The sequence below is a fragment of the Phocoena phocoena genome, chromosome 18, assembly GCF_963924675.1.
Source record: "Phocoena phocoena chromosome 18, mPhoPho1.1, whole genome shotgun sequence".
Taxonomy (NCBI): Eukaryota; Metazoa; Chordata; class Mammalia; order Artiodactyla; family Phocoenidae; genus Phocoena; species Phocoena phocoena.
In genome coordinates this window covers 16,846,267-16,866,560 of record NC_089236.1, presented here as the reverse complement: position 1 = coordinate 16,866,560, position 20,294 = coordinate 16,846,267, and the positions used below count along the sequence as shown (strand labels likewise).

Here is a 20,294-nt window from a genome sequence, read left to right as displayed (position 1 = left end):
CTTTCAAGCAGAGCAAAAAGCAAGTGCAAAGGCCCTGAGACCAGTTGTGTTTGAAGAGGTGAGAATGGCAAAGAGATCAGTGTTGTTAGAACAGAAGTGCGACAAGAGATGGATCAGAGGCAGAATTGGATTCTATTCTGAGCAAAACAGGTGGCCATTGGTGGGTTTAGAGCAGAGCAATAATTGATCTGGTTTATATTACTCTGGTTGATGTGTGGAGAATAGATAATGAGAAGACACCAGTGAAGTAGTCTGACAATTCAGGAAGGTACTGCAATATTCCAGGCAGGAGATAATAGTGGCTATGGAAGTGGTCAGAAGTAATCTGATTGGAGATGTATTTTGAAGGTTTTGCTGATTGAGTGGCTAGAGGTGAGAGTAATAGAGGAGACAAGGATGGCTTCAGTGTTTTTCTTTTTTGCCTATGTGACTGCACGCTTATGAGCCACTGCCACATGAGATTTAGAGGATGGGGAGAAGCGGGGTTGGTAATCAAGAATTCCATTTTGGAATTTGAAATGCCTTGTAGACATTCAAGTTGCTACAGGAGTCTGGAGTTCAGGGCAAAAGACATATACCTGGGTGTCATTGGTGAATAGCTGGTAATTTAAAAATCACCATGGAGTAAGTGTAGATAGAGAAGAGGACCTAGACTGAACCCTGAAGCACTCCAAAATTAAGAAGTTAGGGAGATGTGGAGGAACCAGGAAACAGTTCTGTGAAGTGAGCTACAAAAAAGGTAAAACCATGAAAGTCTACTGACCCGGAAATCAGAATAAGAAAGTGATTCATGTAGGGAGTAATCAGTTGTGTCAAAAACTGTTGATAGATGAAATAAGATGAGCACTGAGAATTTACCCTTGAATTTATCAGTGGGGCAGTCATTAGGGACCTTAACAAGAGCAATTTTCATGGAGTTGTGGGTACAAAATCCATTTGGTATGAGTTCAAAACGGAATCAGAAAAAACAAATTGTAGACAACTAATTTAGACTATTGCAATCAATTTTGCTCTTAAGGTAAGGAGAAAAATAGAGTTGTATCTGGAGAAATTGTTGTTTAAAGATTGGAGGGTGGGAGGGAGGCTCAAGAGGGAGGGGATATGGGGATTTATGTACACCTATAGCTGATTCATTTTGTTATACAGCAGAAACTAACAACATTGTAAAGCAATTATACTCCAATAAAGATGTAAAAAAAATCAGTAATATAAAAAAAAATTAAAAAAAAATAAAGATTGGAGATCCTATAACATAATATCATGCTGATGGAAATGCTCCCATTAAGAAGCAAAAACTGGTAATGCAGACAAAGGAATGAGTGCAAAAGGCAAGTCTTCAAGTAAGTGAGAGAGGACAGGGTCCAGGGCCTGAGTGTTTGATCAGCTTCAGGTAGGAGCAGGGCAAGTCCTCCTTATAACAAAAGGGTATCAGGGTAGATGGTAGATGTGTTAGTGTGAAGATGAACATGCTCTTCAGAGGGCTTTTTTTTTTTTCAGTGCAATCAGAAGCAAGGTCATCAGCTGAGAATGAGAAAAATGAAGAAGAATCAAGTTTGAGAAGGTATGGAACAAACCCCTTAGAGAGTAATTGTCAAGGACAGCACTGAATTGCCCAGTGAATTTTCTAGGACAGCACTACCCTATAGAAATACAATGCAAGCCACAAATTAAATTTCAAATTTTCTAGTAGCCACCTTAAAGAGGTAAAACAAAACTGATAAAATTAATTTTAAGAATGTATTTTATGGGCTTCCCTGGTGGCGCAGTGGTTGAGAGTCTGCCTGCCGAGGCAGGGGACACAGGTTCGTGCCCCGGTCCGGGAAGACCCCACATGCCGCGGAGCAGCTGGGCCCATGAGCCATGGCCGCTGAGCCTGCGCGTCCGGAGCCTGTGCTCCGCAACGGAAGAGGCCACAACAGTGAGAGGCCCACGTACCGCAAAAAAAAAAAAAAAAGAATGTATTTTATCTAACCAAATATATTCAAAATATTATCATTTCAGCATGTATCTGTATAAAAAAATTATTGAGATCTTTTACATTCTTTGTTTTTAATGATAAAAACAATTTTAGTTTTAAAAGCCAACGTGCGTTTTACATTTTCAGCACATCTCAATTCAGACTAACCGTATTCAAGTGCTCAAAGTCACATGTGGCCAGTGGTTGCCATATTGGACAATGCAGTCCTAGGAAATGAAGTAGCACTAATGGAGGACATGAGGGTCCCTTGAGATTGCAAGCCATGAATTGAAGTGAGTTGGCATAGCCGTGTGTTGTTCTTAAGCCATATTCAGAACTCACAAGCAGACATGGGAGTAGGAGGAGAGTTGGTCTTGACCAGGAATGGAGTTTTGCCAGCAGCACTCAACCAAAGGGGGGAAAAGAAGAGAGCAGCATGTACAACCAAATGATTATACAGACTGAGCAAAGAACATAAGCCACAGAAGTAAAAATGGGTGTGTGTGTGTCTGTGAAAAAGTGGTAGGGGCCATGGAAGTCCTAGCAGAGTCAAAGAACTTTTAGAATTATAGCTGCTATGCAATATACAAAGATGTCTAGAATAATCCTTGCCCTCAGGCAAGCTGATCTTGATGGCAGGTATAGCAATAGCCATGCTAAAAGATGGTGTGTGATAAATGCCTGTGCAGTAGCACAAAGTGTGTTTTTATGTGAGTTCAGAGGAGGAAGAGCCCACATCCTACTGGGATGATCCAGAAGGGCTCATGAAAGAAATGGTGAATAAATCAGGCCTTGAAGGATGAACGGGGTTTCAGCTGGTCTGTGGGAAACACACTGCAAAGTGAGGAAAAAGTACAAGTACAGACAGGAAAGCAAAAATCTTCAATATTTCTTGGAATAGGAGTTATAAAAAACCCGTAATATGAATATTTATTGATAGGGATATTGATTACAATGGGAAGGCAGCCTATAATAATGCTATGTCTTTAGAGAAGAGTCTTGGAATAATTTCCGTGGGGAAAGACAGCACCATAAAGTACAGTGGTACCCCCAGGATACAGTGTTTCCTAGGAGTGCGAGAACAACGTGCTAAAGATTGTTCCCAAGAAATGAATGCCCTTCCCTTCCGGCCCATCCTTTCCCCTATACACACATGCACATGCATAAATACACACCTCTCATCTTTCATGTAAAATTCAGTCTCATAAATTTATTTCCCTTCTACGGAAATGGTCAGTAACATCTAAAAAGAAGCAATATACTTATCTTAAGATTGTGGAAGAAAATATGTGAAACCAACTAGGATTAGGATATGTGAGATTAAAAAGGCTTTGATTATTCTTATCACTTAATTGTTTTAACAGTAGGTATACTCTTACCATACAGACCCAGTTTATAATTCCTTCAGAAAACAAGCTACATTATACTCTTTTCTTTCTAAATCTGATGCCATTTCTATTAAAACTTTAAGGGAAAAGCAGCCCTTCAATTTACTTTGGTTCTCAACGCGGTCACCATTAAACAACAGGAAATTTAGTTTTTCCTAAGCATGTGTAGATTTTTGTTGCAAAAAAAGTCACTCTCTCTTTTCCTAACTCTAAATATTTAGGGAAATCTGCCAGTATATCTACTTCGTCCTTTCTTTTCCAAGAATTTCCTACTTCAGTGGGAATATTTAGAAAGAGTATGAGAAACTAGATGTTTTCACGTGAGACTTTAATAATACTGTACTTTGTACTTACATATCATATAGCCTTGGTACTTCAGAGCTCATTACCATTAATTTACAAATCAGTAGATGAAAGCACAAGGTTTAGAAGCAGCTCTTCGCTGCCCAACAGCAAGTTATTAATGCCAATATTGGAACTGATAATTACTGACACATGTGGTGTGGTCCTACAACATCCAGAGATCATTCTCATAACACAAAATGAAGTGCTCAGTAAGTAGAACATATCAATTACCAAATACCCCATTTATTCAAAATAATTTGAAAAACCATGGAGCTCTAATCATCCAATAGCCATATTAAACCTCATAGGCCTACATTAATATAAATGTAGATTAAGGTGTCATTCAATTAAAATTAATACTTAATATATATTCATAAATGTATATACACATGTAATCCAGTCAGTTCCACAAAGTGGAATATATTTCAATCAAAAAGTCAGCAAATATGTCAAGACACTTAAAAATGTGAACTACTGCTTTAAGAATTTTTCACCAACATGCTATAATTCCCAAGGGTTACAGATGCCACTGGTCAGACTGCTATATATGCTACCAAGTCTCTCCTTCCTGGGAGTAAAAACATCCATTGTCTGCTGATCCACTTAGGAATTTAAGGTAGCCAGTTCTCTTAGCAGTGCTCGCTGTGGTTTTAATTCCAGTGTCTTGAACACTCATATGTCTGGGAGATTCTGTAAGATCTGTCTCAAGGAAGCACAGGCTACGATGTGGGCATCCGAAGGAAGATTAGCAAGAGACTGAATCAGCTTCTTGACTATCATCTTCAAACACTGGTGAGCGGCACTCAAATCTCTGTCAAACTGCTGTCCTTCAATCTGTAGAGCCAGGTGACTGCAGATGTTTCTAAACTCGACACTGTCCTGAAATGAAGACCCAACACAAACACGCAATTAGATAGGTTACGGAAGACAGTTGTTGTGTTTCGTGTACCCAGTTTCCAGTCCAGTCTGCTGATGACAGAACCTCGATTTTTCTCTCAGAGAACTACTCTTCTCCATTCTCAGCCTATGTAGTTTGACCAAAGCTGACTCCACTCCACAGCTCCAGGGACCAGGTCAATCAGAGCACGTCATCCCTCAGCCACTTGGACTGGCCAAGGATGGACAGATTACCTGAGGCAGGCCAATAAGCCACAGTCCCAGGAGATTTGTTAGACTGGGAAAGAGAAGTTCTGTTCCACTGGAGCTGTTGGAAAACATCTTGCCACCATAAGGAGAGAATTCAAATGGAAGTGAGGCCAACACAGAAAAAAAAGGAGAAACAAGAGATTAAAGGAGACTGATTCCAATTACATTTTCTGAGCATGTCAATCTAGCTGTACTTGAACAATAAATCCCAGGATTTTTTAGCTATCTGAATCAATAAATATTTCTTTTTACTTAAGCCACTTGGAGTTGAGTTCCTCTTATTTGTTCCTAAAAGAGCTTTGACGAATATACAAATAGACTTCCTTCTTATTATTCCATAATCACTGTCTTCAAGATTCCAATACAGGATTTGGTATTTAATGAACATGGTCCCAAGAAATGTCCAGTGCGGATTTAGAAATAGTTCATTGGTAGTTTTAAAGAATGAGCTAATTAAATAGATTTTTTTAATCCTCAAATATTCACATTCTAAAATCCATTACATGTAAATGGTACTCTGAAATTATTCCATATCAGAGATAATGTTGACTATATGTTTTATTTTAAATACAGTTGATTCAGACAACACAAGTTTGAACTGCACATGTCCACTTCTATGCAGATTTTTTCCAATAAATATGTACTACAGTACTACACTATCCACAGTTGGTTGAATCCGTGGATTTGGAAGCATGGAGATGGAGGGCCAACTGTAAAATTATATGCAGATTTTTGACTGCTTGGGGGGTTGGCACCCCTAACCCCCCATCCTTCAAGATTCAAATGTACAAATAATTTACAAATAACTGACTCCCCCCAGACTTCTGGTTCTGGCACATGGCACATGTAGTTTCCCCGTAATGCCTTGCTACTATATTCTAACTAATACAGAACAAACATCCTTTCTGAGCTTGCAAGAAAGTAATGGAAATCCCCAAGAACCAGGTATAAAAGAAAAGTAGATTGCTTTAGCTGCCTGCCAATACCTATCAAGAAAAGAAAGTTGGTCTCTCTTGAGCTGGGTTTGGTGTGGAAGGTAAAGTTGACCCTATGAATTTGTAACTGTGGACCTATACTACACAGTAGTTCAAGTTTGTAGTTGTCCTCTGTACCATATACATGTTCTTGGAACACTCATGCCAAGACATTAATTTAAAAATTGGAACTGGTCTGAGATATCCATGGACACATGGCAAAAGCAAACAAAAGCCTATTCCACAGAAACATGTTCACAACCCATGCCCCTCAGTAGCAGTCCCATAAAGCTCTGTCGAAGACAAACTCAGAATATGAAATTTTCAGTACAATCCACCATGATATAGTAGATGCAATGTGGGGCAGGATTGAACTCCAAGAATTTCATATATAAACTATAAAATATATTTATAATGATTAAAGATATAAAAGAAGAAATCGGAAATAAAGTGTCCTAAGAAAAAACAGGCTTGAAAAAGAACCCAGTACCACTTCTAGAAATGACAACTATCATGACATTAAAAACTCAATGTTAAACACCTGAATAAATACATATGAAGTGAAGATTAGTAAACTGGATGATAAATTTGAGAAAATTACCCAGAATGCAAAATAAAGTCATGGGAAATATGAATGAGAAGTTACGTGACATGGATTGACAGAATGACAAGGTACAACAGATGCATTTCCAGGAGAGACAAGAAAAAGAATGAGGGAGAAGCAGTAGTCAAAGAGAATACTGGATAAAAATTATCCCAGATTGATTCAAATGATCCCAAATTGATCCTTAGATTCAGGAAACAAAACAAGCTTTGAGCAGAAAAAGTTAAACGAAATCCAAATCTAAGCTCATTAAGGTAAAACTGCTCTTAAAAGCAACCAGAAAATAAAAAGAGTTCAGTCTGGATGACCAGACAGCCAACTTCTAAGCAATAACAATTGAAGATAGAATAGAATAATATCCTCAAATAACTGTCAACCAAGATTTTCTTTTTTTAGTCCCACTAAACTACCATTTAAACATCAGGGCCAAGTAAATATACTTTTATTTAAAAGCACAAAGGACTTACCACAAATAGACTCTCACTGTCAGATCTTCTTAAAGATATAATTCATAAAGACGAGATTCAACTCAGAAAGAAAGGATGTAAGAAGCAACAGTGAACAAAGAAACTTAGAAACAGTGTAAATCTGAAGATTTGATTAATCAAAACAAAAATTATAACTAACTTGGAGTTTTAAAAAGCAAGATGGTAGGGCTTCCCTGGTGGCGCAGTGGTTGAGAGTCCGCCTGCAGATGCAGGGAACACGGGTTCGTGCTCCGGTCCTGGAAGATCCCACATGCCGCGGAGTGGCTGGGCCTGTGATCCATGGCCGCTGAGCCTGCGCGTCCGGAGCCTGTGCTCCGCAACGGCAGAGGCCACGACAGTGAGAGGCCCGCGTACCGCAAAAAAAAAAAAAAAAAAAAGCAAGATGGTTCTAAAATGCCGAGTAGCAGTAACATGTAGGATGCAATGGCATTCTAAGGCATTGTATTATTGAAGACAAAAGTGGCAAAACTGATAAATTTCAGGCTTGTTAAGTATATATGTGAGAAATGTAAGGATCGTCGTTAAAAGTAGAGAAATAGGAGGCCCGGGAGGCGGCACCGAGCAGGATGGAGCACAAGTGCTCGGCTGCACCTTCCTGGACCTAGCAAAGCTCTGCAGGCTTCGATGCCCCTTTCCTGCAACCCTCGGGAGACCGCACTCATTGCAGCGGACCGCGAGAATATCCGAAGGTGACAGCGTGGGAGATTCTATCCATGGGAAACCTTCCTTGGTGTACAGATTTGAAAAAAAAAAAAAAAAGGTATAGAAATAATAAAATTTCAAAATCAGCAGAGGGAAAAGGTATATCAAAACCTTTTTGATTCTACTGATAGAAGGTAAAAATGGAGAAATAAAAATACAAACATAAAGCAGGTGAATAGAAAGCACCAAATAAATCACCTTGTGAAATGCAGTGGTTGCCAGGTTGGATTTTCAAAATCTATCTGTACGCTGCTTACGAGCAACACGTTTAAAACTAAAAACACCTAAAGATTGAAAGTAAATGTAAATATACTAAATATACATCAAGCAAAGAGAAGTCAAAATAAATCCAGAAAAATCATTATTAGGGATAAAATAAACTGCATTTAATAAAAGGAACTATTATTCCCCAAGAAGATATGACAGTTTTGTACTTGTGTGTGTCTAATATGATAATCTCAATTTACATTCAATCCCCAGACATAAAGACTGATTTTAACCCATCTTTCTCAGAAACTGATCAAACAATAGGACATTCAGCCTAGAGAGAAAGGATTGAAAATCTTTTCTAATCATAAGCTTGGTCTAATGGAGATAAGCAAATATACATTATTCTCAAACGTCTATGTATTACTTATGAAAGATGACTTTATGATAATGCCACAAATCTCAACTAATATCAAAGTGTATATCAATCAAATCACAAAGCAAATAAATGAGAAATCAGTAATGTATATAACCTTCCCAAAACATGTATGACTTAATCCACTTCTAAATAATTCATAAGTCGGTGGAAAAAATAATTGAAATTTTAAAATGCTCTATACTGAACAATTATGGAACTACTATATCACAATTTGTGGGCTGTAGTTCCAGTGAGAAAAGCATAGACTTAAATTCTTATATAAGTAAAGAAAAACCACGTAAACACTGAAAATCCCTGAGCTAAAAATTCAACTCAAAAACTTAAGAAAAATAGATAATCCAAAAAAAAAGAAGAACTAAAAGTTGAACCAAAGTTTGATGAGGAACTAGTTTTCTTCCTAATTCTGTGTAGAAAGAGAAGCTATTCTTTTCCCTAATAAAAACTCTATCATTTGGGTAAGAAGAAGGACCTGGGTTTCTGGCAAAATATTAGAAAACATCCTCCAAGAAACAAAACAGACATCCATTCATTCAATTCAGCAAAACAACAGCAGCAGGACTCCGTGTGGGCTAACACAGCATAGTCCCCTTATTCGAGTATTCACAGGCTGCCACCCTTCCTGTTTTTTTTCTCTTTAAAGCATTCTTGCTTCCCTGCCTTTGACTATTGCTCATGTCTGTTCAGAAGGTATCAAGGGGCTACTTAGATAATCTGTCCCACAGTTTATGGGGTCACCTATATTGCTGCAGCACATTGCTTGGGAATGAGAAAGTAGGGGGAAAAAATGACTCTGGACTACTTTCCCAAGATCCACATCAAGGGAAATTGTCCACTTGCTTTATAGAAGTAATCCAACTCTAAGTACAAAGTGGAAGGATCAAAGACAACATGCAAAAGGAAATTTAAAATAGAAGGAACCACTGAAATGTGTGCTCACGTGTGCCTATTAGCCAGTCTGCAAAGGCATTCATCACCCAAAGAAGATTAAAATGCCTTTAAAAATATATTTGTGGGCCTAAAATCTGAAGTCAATTTCACATTTACTGCAAAGAAGGCATCTTTGGGGGAAATTATACATACAATAAAATTCCACTGCTGGGCTGTACTGGTCCCTGAGGCCCTGGGTAAACTTCAGATCTCTGGCGAGCTTTGCAAAGTCTCTTTATTTTACTATTTTAGTACAGTATTTCCATTTAATCCTTTCTCAAATATATTAACAGTCAAAGAAAACAAATTAATAGGAATAGGCTTTCCATGGGACTCTTAAGCCAAGGAAGGGAAAAATAAAACAGGTGGTCACTTCTCTTCCTTTCTGGAAGGTCTGAAAGCCAACTATGGATCCAGTAATCATGGCTTCCAACCCAGCTTCTACTGCAGAAGGTAGGAGCCACCAGTGACAGCCTTAAGGCAACAGCATATTAAATGGCTCATGGACTTTCGGTGGAAACTCACATGACCAATATTGGTGATGATTTCACTTATGGTGCTTTCCACTCAATGACAGAGTATATCCTCCCAGCAGTTTTTATTTAGCAAGTCCCAGATGCTTCCAAAAATGATGTAATATCTTACACTGTGCTTTGAGCACTTTGCCAGAATTAGAACATGATGGTGGCTGAGCAATCTAAAAGCAGGTTTTGGAACTTCTAAAGCCTTGTGTAATCTCAGATTTTTGGACACGAAATGTATTGATTGCTACAGGGGTCCAAATCGATGGCCAGCATTTACATTTTAAAGTGAGTTGAGGGACTTCCCTGGCGCTCCAGTGGTTAAGACTTCGCCTTCCATTGCAGGGGGTACGGGTTCCATCCCTGGTTGGGGAGCTAAGATCCCACATGCCTCATGGCCAAAAAACCAAAACATAAGAAAAAAAAAGCAATATTGTAACAAATTCAATACAGACTTTAAAAAATAAATAAATAAAGTGTGTTGAGATGATGTCTCGTGACTCAACTAATCTACTGGGGTAATGGCCTCGGCCTATTTGCCTCAGTTAATAAATCAGTTAAATTTATTTCAAACATGTATCTAGTCTCCACTACATGACTTATTACTACACTAGATAAAAGACAATAAGACATGGTACCTGATCTCTAAAGAACTTATAACTTAGTAGGAGAAATGAGACACATACAGCATATCTCCAAATGTCCAGTGAAATGTGATGAGGGCTATGGAAAAAACACAAAAGCCCAATCCTGTGGAAGAACAGACATTTATAGACTCACAATCTAAGCATTGCACAGAGTTCAAACAGAGCTCGTTCTGTGGGTGAATCCTTTCAATAGCATACCTGATGTGCACTTGTCCAGAATTTGCTTGGCTACACTGGAGAAACTCATGTGCTTAGGAGGCAACCCATTAGAAGAGATGGCTCTAGCTTTTAGAACATTTCTTCCTAATTTTTAGCTGAAATCTGCCCTGTGGTAGGCAGAATTGTGGTCTCTTCCCAGACCTGTGAGTATGTTACATTACATGGCAGAAGGGACTTTATAGATGTCAGTTAGGAAGTGCAGCACTCCAGGCAGCTTCAAAGGCCCCTGGGAATGAAAGCTCAATCCTTCATAAGCACCGGAATAGCTGTTAGAGCCCTGGTTCTATCCTTTAGGTAAGCCATCCGTGGACAAGTCATTTTATCTATGGAATATTCAGTTTTCTCATCTGTAAAATGGGAAAAATAATAGCTACCATGAGAAGTCCAATTAGCTCATGAGTATGAAAGCTCTTTGTATTTATAAAGCATGCCGTCAATCTAAAGTTATGAATAAAGTACTCCACTAAATGGGAGGTCAGTAAGAAGAGGAGAGGAAGGAAGTGTAGAAAAGAAAAATATTCTCTACAGAAACTTGGAATCTAATTGGTGAGATAAAACCTATTAAAACCCTTCAGTGGAGACGTGACACAGAATAAGATTAAGGCTCAGAAAGAGTAGCCAAGTTCACCTCAGATGCAACAGAATGTCTACCATCAAAAAAACTGAAAATAACAAGTGTGGGTGAGGATGTGGAGAAATTGGAACCCTTGTGCACTGCTGCTGGCAATGTAAAAATGCTGCAGACACTTTGGAAAACGGTATGGAGTTTCCTCAAAAAAATTAAAACTAGAATTGCCGTAGGATCCAACAATTCCACTTCTGGGTACATATCCAAAAAAATTGAAAGCAGGATCTCAAAATGTTATTTGCACACCCATGTTCATAGCAGCATTATTCACAACAGCCAAGAGGTGGAAGCAGCTCAGGTATCCATGGACACATGAATAGATCAACAAAATGTGGTCTGTATATGCAATGGAATACTATGGAGCCTTAAAAAGAAAGAAAATTCTAACACATGCTACAACATGGATGAACCTTGAGGACATCATGCTAAATGAAATAGGCCTGTCACAAAAGGACAAATACTGTATGATTCATCTTATATGTGGTACCTAGAGGAGTCAAACTCATAGAAATTAAAAGTAGAATGGTGGTTTCCAGGGGCTGGAGGGAGGGGGGGACATGGGGACTTTTTGTTTAATGGGTATAGGGTTTCCAGATTTGCAAGATGAAAATGTTATGGAGATTGTTTGCACAAAAATGTGAAGTACTTAACACTACCTTTAAAATGGTAAATTTTGTTTTGTATTTTTTTAATACAATTTTTTTTTAAAAGTGGTTGAGACCATCAGATTATTGCCAGCCTTTGTAGAAGGGAATGGAAATTTGGACGAGGCATCAGCAAAGTGGCAGGTGAGAAGGACTGTATAGACACTATAATAAGAGAGGTGGTGTTGGAGAATGCAGTATTTAACTCATAGGGAAAAGAGATGGCCCCACAATGAGAATGAATGATACCAGCAAAGGCTTGGAGCCAAGCAGGGGCTAGGACTGGCAGGAGTCCAGTCTGAGAAAAACAGAGCTTTGTGTTGCCTATCAGGATAAGCTAGTGCAGACAGCCTTGAATGTCAAGTCCCTGGAACTTCTGAGCGTGGGAGGAACATGGCAAACCAGAACACTGGTCAGGCCTATGAGCCTGAGCACCTACTAGGCACCAGGCTCCAAGCAAGGCTCCTAACATACCTTATTTCACTCAGTCCTCACAACAGTCCATGAATGAGAGATGAAAAGAAATGCTGCTTGGAGAGATTAAATGACATCCCTAAATCGCACAGCAAGTAAGTGGCAGAGCTGGAATTAACCTCTCTCTCAAAACTCAAGTATTCATCAGAGACACCCCAAATCAGAAACTGGGCCAGATGCCAGGATGACAGAGAGAGCAGAGCTCGCCATCCAGTGCTGGGGACAGACTAATGAATGAGAAGTACAGAGCTGCAGATGCCACCATGGGGTGAACAGGGACACCATGGAAGCAAGCTGGGAGGCACCCAACTAGCTTTGAGTGAGAGACAAAAATGTCTGTATGTGAATTGTTTCATGTTTGTTTTCTGGCTATATTCATGCTATTTTTCTTAAGGTTAACTAAGTGTTACAAAGCTCAAATTTGCAATGGTCATATCCAAATTGAAGATTGTCCCATTGGTCCAGCCCTCTTCCCTGCAACATAGTTGAGAGGGTGTGGTTATCTGAAAGGGATTCAAGGCATGGAACCTTCCACGCCCCATGTAAAGCCAACTCCTAAATAATTAGAGGCCTCCTGGTTGGAGCTCTCCCTTCCTCCAGTCTGTTCTCTCCTACCCAGTGCAAGGGAGGTCTCTTAGAAGGCCCGCCCCACTTGTACTTCTCTGCATGACGCGTTGTATTGCCAAAAAGGGAAGAAAAGTTAAGCCCATTTTTAGCTTCTTATGGAAAATAAACACTCCCATCAAAACCAAAGGCTTAAAAGCAAAAACAATCTAGCATTAGGAGTCAGTTTCAAAGCTTGTTTTCTGAAACCAACACCAATAGATAATAAAGTCAAAAATATAATATGACTTTATAGGCTCTATAATGCAGGTAATTTTAAACAATACACAAAGAAGGTTTTTGGATTTTTTTTCTATCACATCATCTTCAAAATCACTTCTAGACCTACAGGAACTATAAATCAATTCATATTCCCTTCACCCCTGGCTTTAAAATAAGTTGGTTCTTTACAAAACAGTCATTTCTTGAGCTATATTCTCTTATAATGGCCTCCACAAACGTGTTTTTTCTCACATTTTTCCCTCTCACTCTCCCTGAATGCCTAACGTACTCTACAGAGGGTATTAATGGAAGAAAGCGCTTTCCTCCAGCTTTCTGTGATGAGGTCTGACCTTAATGAACTTCGGCCTGGACAGCAAACCACTCTCCACTAAAGTTTCCCAGGGCTGGGAACTACGAGGGAGCACAAATCTCTTCCCTACACCCAACACAACCCTCCATGCTAGGTGTGCACATAAAATGGGAGTGTCGTTTCTCTATTTTAGAGTGGCGTTATGAAAACCATACTATCAGGAACAGTATACTACAAATTGCCCCAACTGCATTTTGTTCATTGACATCTGGCTTTGAACAACAAATTCACAGGGCCCAGGTCAATCACTAATTGCCTAAACTCTAGGTCAATCTCAAATAGATATGCAACTTCGTATTAATAAAGCACCCAGTGAAGAACCACAGTATCTGCCAGTCACCATAAAAAGTCTATCGCCCACAGGAAATTAAACATTTTTACTTGTGGTGTACCCAGTGTAAACGCTCACAAGTAACTAAGGTTCCTTATGCATTTGCTTTGGGTACAGTACCATTTTCATCAGAAAAGTCTAATGAAAAGCACTTTGTGATGGCTACAAGCACTTGATTCAGGTATGCTCACAAGGCAAACCCCAAAATTGTAAAATAAAGCAAGGCAGCATTTCCACAAGACATTAAACATAAGTAGGTTTGTTTTAGGGCCTTCCTGCAATATCTTTCCCTAAATGTTCATTTCAGAAAGCTTTTATGTCCTGATTTTCATATCATTCACTTTATAAGGAGTAACAAAGCTATAACTAAGCTACTTCTAGAGCTGTCACTTGGCCTTTTCCTGACATAAAAGCACAATTTTGTCCCAGACAAAGAGCAATCCCCTGGCTAAGGCTGCTAATAATATAACCATGAGAGTTTATTTCTTCAATAGAATATTAGCAATTTTTAAAGACACAATTCCCAAATTTGCAGAAACTGGCTTCACTAACCAATGTTAATGGGGAAGAAAAGCACTCATCATCAATGTCCGCCTCTGAGTAACTCAATATCCACACCTGCAGTTTGCAAAAAGCCTTAGCAATGACGGTGAAGCCAAAGCCAACAGTTTTACAACCACTGCTCTTGCTCTGTGGAATGAGAAAACCAGCATGGACCACTGAACGTGAGAGAATTATTGGTACCAGAATTAGTTAATTGCAATGGGTGAGCTCACAGGCAAGTTTTATCTGCAATGGCAGGAAAGTTCTTCTGCCTCTAAAAGCTGGCATCAGCCATTGTTTCCATGAAACTTGCTTCAGAACAGAACTCTTGGAAACCGTAAATGTTTTTAACTATCAAAGGAAGACAGACAAAACTCAACCAGAGTGACTTCATGATTGGCTTAGTTAATGATCTCTTTGGGTTGGTCATTTTTAGAAGTTTTTAAAATCCTAGACTCTCTTCCTTCTGGTGCTCCACACATTTCTATGCTCCCTTTGGGTGGCAAGTATTATAGCATCTTTGCCAGTATTACTAGTTTGATAAAGATTTCCTACGTTTACCTGGGGCTTTTTGTCACTATGTAAGGTGACCATCATTAGAGGAGACACAAATCACCCAGTGTTAGGAACTGAATTGTGTTCCACCAAAATTCATGTGTTGAAAACCTGACTTGCAGTGTGACTGTATTTGGAGATAGGATCTTTAGGGAGGTAATTAAAGTTAAGTTACATCATAAGGATGGGGCCCTAATCCAATAAGATTGGTGTCCTACAAGAAGAGGAAGAGACATCCAAGATCTCTCTTTCTCTCTGGCACAGAGGAAAGGCCACGTGAGGACACAGTGAGAAGGTGACAGTCCACAAGCCAGGAAGAGAGCCCTTCCCAGAAACCAAATTTGCTCTTGAACTTCCCAGCCTCCACAACAGTGAGAAAATAAATGTCTGTGGTTTAAGCCACCCAAGTCTGTGGCATTTTGTTATGGCAGCCCAAGCTGACTATGATACTCAGTGTGCAGAATGACTATTGCAGCTGAAGTGGTGTGCAGTGCATGGCATGTATGACCGTGCCCTGACAACTGTGCACTCTCATGTACTTTGTTTCAGTGTAATGTTCATAACACCCCTATGAGCTAGCACTGTGATTGGTAGAAAGAGTCAGACAAAACCATGTTTGAATCATGGGCCACTACTTCTTAGCTGCAGGCTCTTCAGCAGTTCTAAATTCCTCTGAGCCTCAGTTTCCTCCCGTAATAAATTTTTATCAAGCTGGTTAACTCCATCCTTTCCACCAAATTTAACAAGACTCAGTTTTGTTAAGCATTTTTAACCAACATGAAAAGACTCATTTCATGTTTGTTTGTTTGTTTTTGCATGAGTTCGATAATCTCTAAATGCTCAAAAGGGATATCAAGCGTTGGCTTCTTTAAGAAAATAGTAAACTACTGTAAAGATATGCGTTATTATTATGGTGAGGGTTTCTCTGCCTTCAGGCCTGAAAATTTCACTCCCTTAATTCTGGTGGTTTGATCAGCGAGTCACTCAATGGTCACATCTCTAAGTCAGTCATCAGCCATGGGCTAAAGCTGACCTCTGGAAAGTGGAGGCTTCCTGGAAGTCTCTTTGGGTCATCCTAACTCTGTTTTTGTCAACAGTCTCAAAAGTAAATACAAAGTTCAGGAGTCAGATCCATCAATATCAAGAATGAAATATAATAATAGTCAATAAGACTATTGAAGAAGATTGAGGCATCAATCAATAATAATAATAATAATAATAAAGTTCAAAGGTATTGCAATTTACCGTGAGCAGCCAGTAGCTAAGACTTTATATGCATTATCTCAATAACGTTAAATACCACTGTTCCCACTTTACAGGTGAGGAGACTGAAGCACAGGACGGCTAAATAACTTGCCCAAGAGTCTGCAGCAGGAAGTGGCAGAGTAGGTTTGAAATGCTTCATGGGACCTGATCGCTGTCCTGTGCTGTGCTGTTCAAGTGAGTCTTCCTCCTCTCTGTGGCAAGGAATGCCATGGAAGGCATTCCTGACATTAGGGAAATTTCCACACACTTCCAAGTGACATGCAAGCATTATTTCCTTTAGCAAAATCCTCCTGAAACCATTCTCATGTATAAAATCAATCTGCATGTTCTTAATTTAAAAATATAGAGAAAACTCGTCCAAATCATTTGAATTAACACCAGTAATGATGATGCCAAGTCTGTATAACCAGCCCCCCTGGAGAGACAGACTGCTGTGTCCTTGAGTCTAAGTGCTTTGTAAGCATTACCTTACAAACCTAATGGAGATACTGCCTTTTCTCCAAACAGCAAACCAAGCAAAATTTCAAGATGCTGGCAAGGAGGCAAATCATCCAGAGAAACCTATCCCTGCTTCTCTCCCTTCTGAAAGCACTGGCTGTTCTCAGGAGCCCTGAAACTCGTTACTCCCCTGTAGGTGAATAGCAGACTCCAATAGCAAGAATGTTGAGATCCCTGTTCTTTTTTTGTTGTCGTTGTTGTTGTCTATATTCTTTTTTTTTTTTTTGGTGGGGGGGAGTATAATTGCTTTACAATGTTGTGTTCGTTTCTGCTGTACAATGAAGTGAAACAGCTATACGTATACATATATCCCCCCCCTCTTGGACCTCCCTCCCCCCCATCCCACCCACCTAGGTCATCACAGAGCACCGAGCTGAGCTCCCTTTGGAGACCCCTGTTCTTAATGGGGACTCTGGGTGCCTCTAGAAACACTGGCAGCAATACATCCAGACATCTGCACATTTGCTCGTGATGGAGAAGAAGGGGACCAAGACTCAAGGGGCTGGGTAGGTGAGGGAAGATTTGAGCAGATCTATGGATTAAGAGGAATTGGCAGAGTGGAAGCACTAGAAAATACAAAGAGAGAGGAAGGAACTGAGAGAAAAAGTCCAGGGGCAGATGAAAGATTTGCTCCAGCACTTAAGAGAAAGAATTTATTTGGGAGGCGGAGGGGGTGGGAACCAAACAGTATTTCTTTATTAGAGACAAGAAAGAAGATGATTGGAAATGAGATTTTTTTTAGGTAGGATGGAAGATATTTGTGTCAGATGGCCTCAGTTTTCTCAGTGAAGGAGTGAGAGGGTTGAGGTTTGGATGAAGAAAGTTTGAGGAGAGTAGAAAATGTTTAGGACAAAAAGTCAAGTAGAGAGGGTTAAAAGGATTACCAAGTAGAAGTGGCAGCTGCATTAACCTCAAGTGGCATGATTTTTAGTCCAGAGCAGAGGGCGCCATCGCTCCTAAATTGGGTCAGGCCCTCTGACAATGGTCTTCCGACCTGACCTTGCCTCTGTGATTTATCAGGGTCCTTCCTTCAGTCATATCAATGGCTGCCTTTTGCCTACAAGACAGTCCAGGTCCTCAACATGACCCACAGGCCTTTTCCCACCTGACCCCACCTAACTCTCCAGCATCATTTTTTTGCCTTCTGCCATACTGAACTAATTTTAGTTCCCCCAAAGCCCTAGGCCCTTTCATTGCTTCTTGGCCTTGGATCCCACAGCTCCTCTGAAATGCTTTTTCCCTTTAATGCCTGGAGAGTAAACATTCTTTTTTTTTTTTTAAAGGTTACCTCCTCCAAGATGCCTTCCAGGATCACCCAAGGTAAAACTGATCACTCAGTCTCTCCTTTTGCCAACCTACCTGTGCCCTGTATACGTTCCTAGTATCACAGCGCACTTCATGTGTATCACAATTTAATCGGCAGGATTTTTAAAAATTTCTTGGCGATACAAAAAAAGGTACCTCTTACAGTCAAGAGCACTGGTGAAATGCAGCTTCATTTTTTAAACTTTTCAGAATGAAGCAGTGCTTCACATCTGGAGGCGACCTTATTTCCCCTCCCACCACACACATTTAGCAGTATTTGGTTCTGTCAGTTGGTGGGGAGGGTATGCTGCTGGCATCTACTGGGTAGAGGCCAGGGATGCTGCTAAACATCGTACAGTACATAGGACAACCCCACAGCAATCATCCAGACAAAAATGTCAGTAGTGTGGAGGTTGAGAAACCCTAGTTTAGAGTAACAATATTTATTCAGGTGAATGCTATGCTTTATTTATTTTTATTTTAAAGCAATCTTTTACTGTATATAGTGCGACCTAATATATATCAATGTCTTCCAAACTTTGGTTTGTAGAGCAAGAATAGCAAGTCTTGAGAAATGCTCTTTCTTCATTACCCCTCCCCCATTTCCTTCCACTAGACTCCCCAGGGAATGAATGAAGCAGTGTTCCAGATCAAAATTGAAAGGCCAGAAGGTCTCAGAGAGATTTGTGACCTTAAGCCAATTAGGTTAATGGCAAGGCCAAGACTGGATTCCAGAACCCCAGATTTCCACCAACCCACTCAGCCTGGGAGGCAGCTGCTCTGTTCCCTGGCTAAATCGGCTAACACCGTTTGGTACCTTAAGAGGAAACTGCCCTACAAATATGGGCTGCGTGACTTAGCAGGAGTTTAACATGAGTATTCCTGCTTCAACACCCGGGACCCAGCCCGCTCTCACGCAACTTTATGAGAATTTAGGTTGACTCTGTGAGGCCCCCGAGCTCTGTGCGGAATTGGATTTATGCAAAAACAACTGCGATTCATAAGTGCGAAGGAACTTCAAATAAATGTAGGTGATTTCGTCATACAAAAGGCAGAGGGAACTTAATACGTATATTTAAGGCTTTGGAGAAACGGCTTTTAGTTTGAAAGGGGTGGGAGGAGCTGTCCTCCGTCCCTAGAAGCTTCACATGTGGAAAGGGCCAGAGGAAGGTTTTGGCAAAGCCCTTCTGCATCTCCGTTCTGCAGTCAGGTGTGCCCCAGGTGGGCCCTGAGTTCCCTGTCCCAAGTACCTAATCCCCGGAATGTCACCTCCCTCATTCCCACTCCGAGGTGCTGAATCTCTGGGGGAAGCTCGACTTTGGATCCTGCGACTCAGCCTCGTCTGCATCCCGGTCCGCTGCCCTGCCCCAGGGGGAACCTAAGCAGGGGGATGGATGCTGGAGGCCAGACTCACCTTCAGGTGGATGGGGATGGACCGCTCCTGCTGGAGGGGGCCCAGCAGCGTCTGCTCCACGCTGACCAGCTCCGAGGTCGAGTCCACCACGCGGGCCAGCGCGCTGCGCATCGCCATCTGGGCCAGGGTGCAGGGCCCGCGACCCCGGGGTAAGGGCAGCAGTTCCGCGCCCCCCTCGGCGCCTCGCACCACTTCTACCTCGGGGGAGCTCGCCCGCGCCCCGGACCCCACATTCCTGGCCCCCTTGCCCCCGCCTTCCTCCCCACGCCCCTGCCCGGCACGGGCCAGCCGTGGGTCTGAGCGACGCTCTGGGGCGGCGGACACGTGGTCCAGGTCGCGTGGGCTCCCGGGGGCGCCCGGACCATCCCCCCAGCCCCACTCCTGCTGCAGAAGCTGCAGGGTGTGCAGAGCCACCATTTGGTGGCTGATGGAGGCCACTAAGGGCGCGGGGCTAGCCATCGCCTCCGCCCGCGGCTCGGCGCGCTCGGCCTTCAGGTGAAGCAGCGAGCGAAGGAGGCGGGGCGTTTGGGGTCGCCAGGGTCACTCTTCCTAAGCCGCAGCTCCTCCGCCTCCTTGCCTCTCTGCGCGTGGGGCCGGTCCGTCCCGTCCCCCGCCAGCTGTCAGTGACCTACGCTGGCCACTGAGCTCGCTTCAAGTCCGAATAGGCTTGTTCGGAATCAAGGCTGCCTGAAGTGCTGCTTCCCTTACACCTGAAAATCAGCCAAATGCTGAGCGCTGGTTCCTCCTCCTCTCCAGGGCTTACGCTGGCATGGCCGCTCTGTGTGGATGCATCTATCCGCAGGGATACCCCGCCCCCATCTCCTCTGAAGGATGCCTACCGGTGACCGTTCACGCCCTGGGGACTGGGGATGGGAGT

The 20,294-nt window shown here is 41.5% G+C and overlaps 1 protein-coding gene across 1 annotated transcript; it reads right to left on the bottom strand.

Annotated features, from left to right (window-relative positions):
- Positions 1-4,362: 4,362 nt before the first annotated feature.
- DLEU7 (deleted in lymphocytic leukemia 7) lies at positions 4,363-19,876 on the bottom strand. The gene is made up of 2 exons (XM_065896296.1): positions 19,418-19,876; positions 4,363-4,569 (listed from the first exon to the last, which is right to left on the bottom strand). Exons 1-2 carry the CDS (start codon positions 19,874-19,876, stop codon positions 4,363-4,365), a joined length of 666 nt encoding a protein of 221 aa, XP_065752368.1.
- Positions 19,877-20,294: the final 418 nt, after the last annotated feature.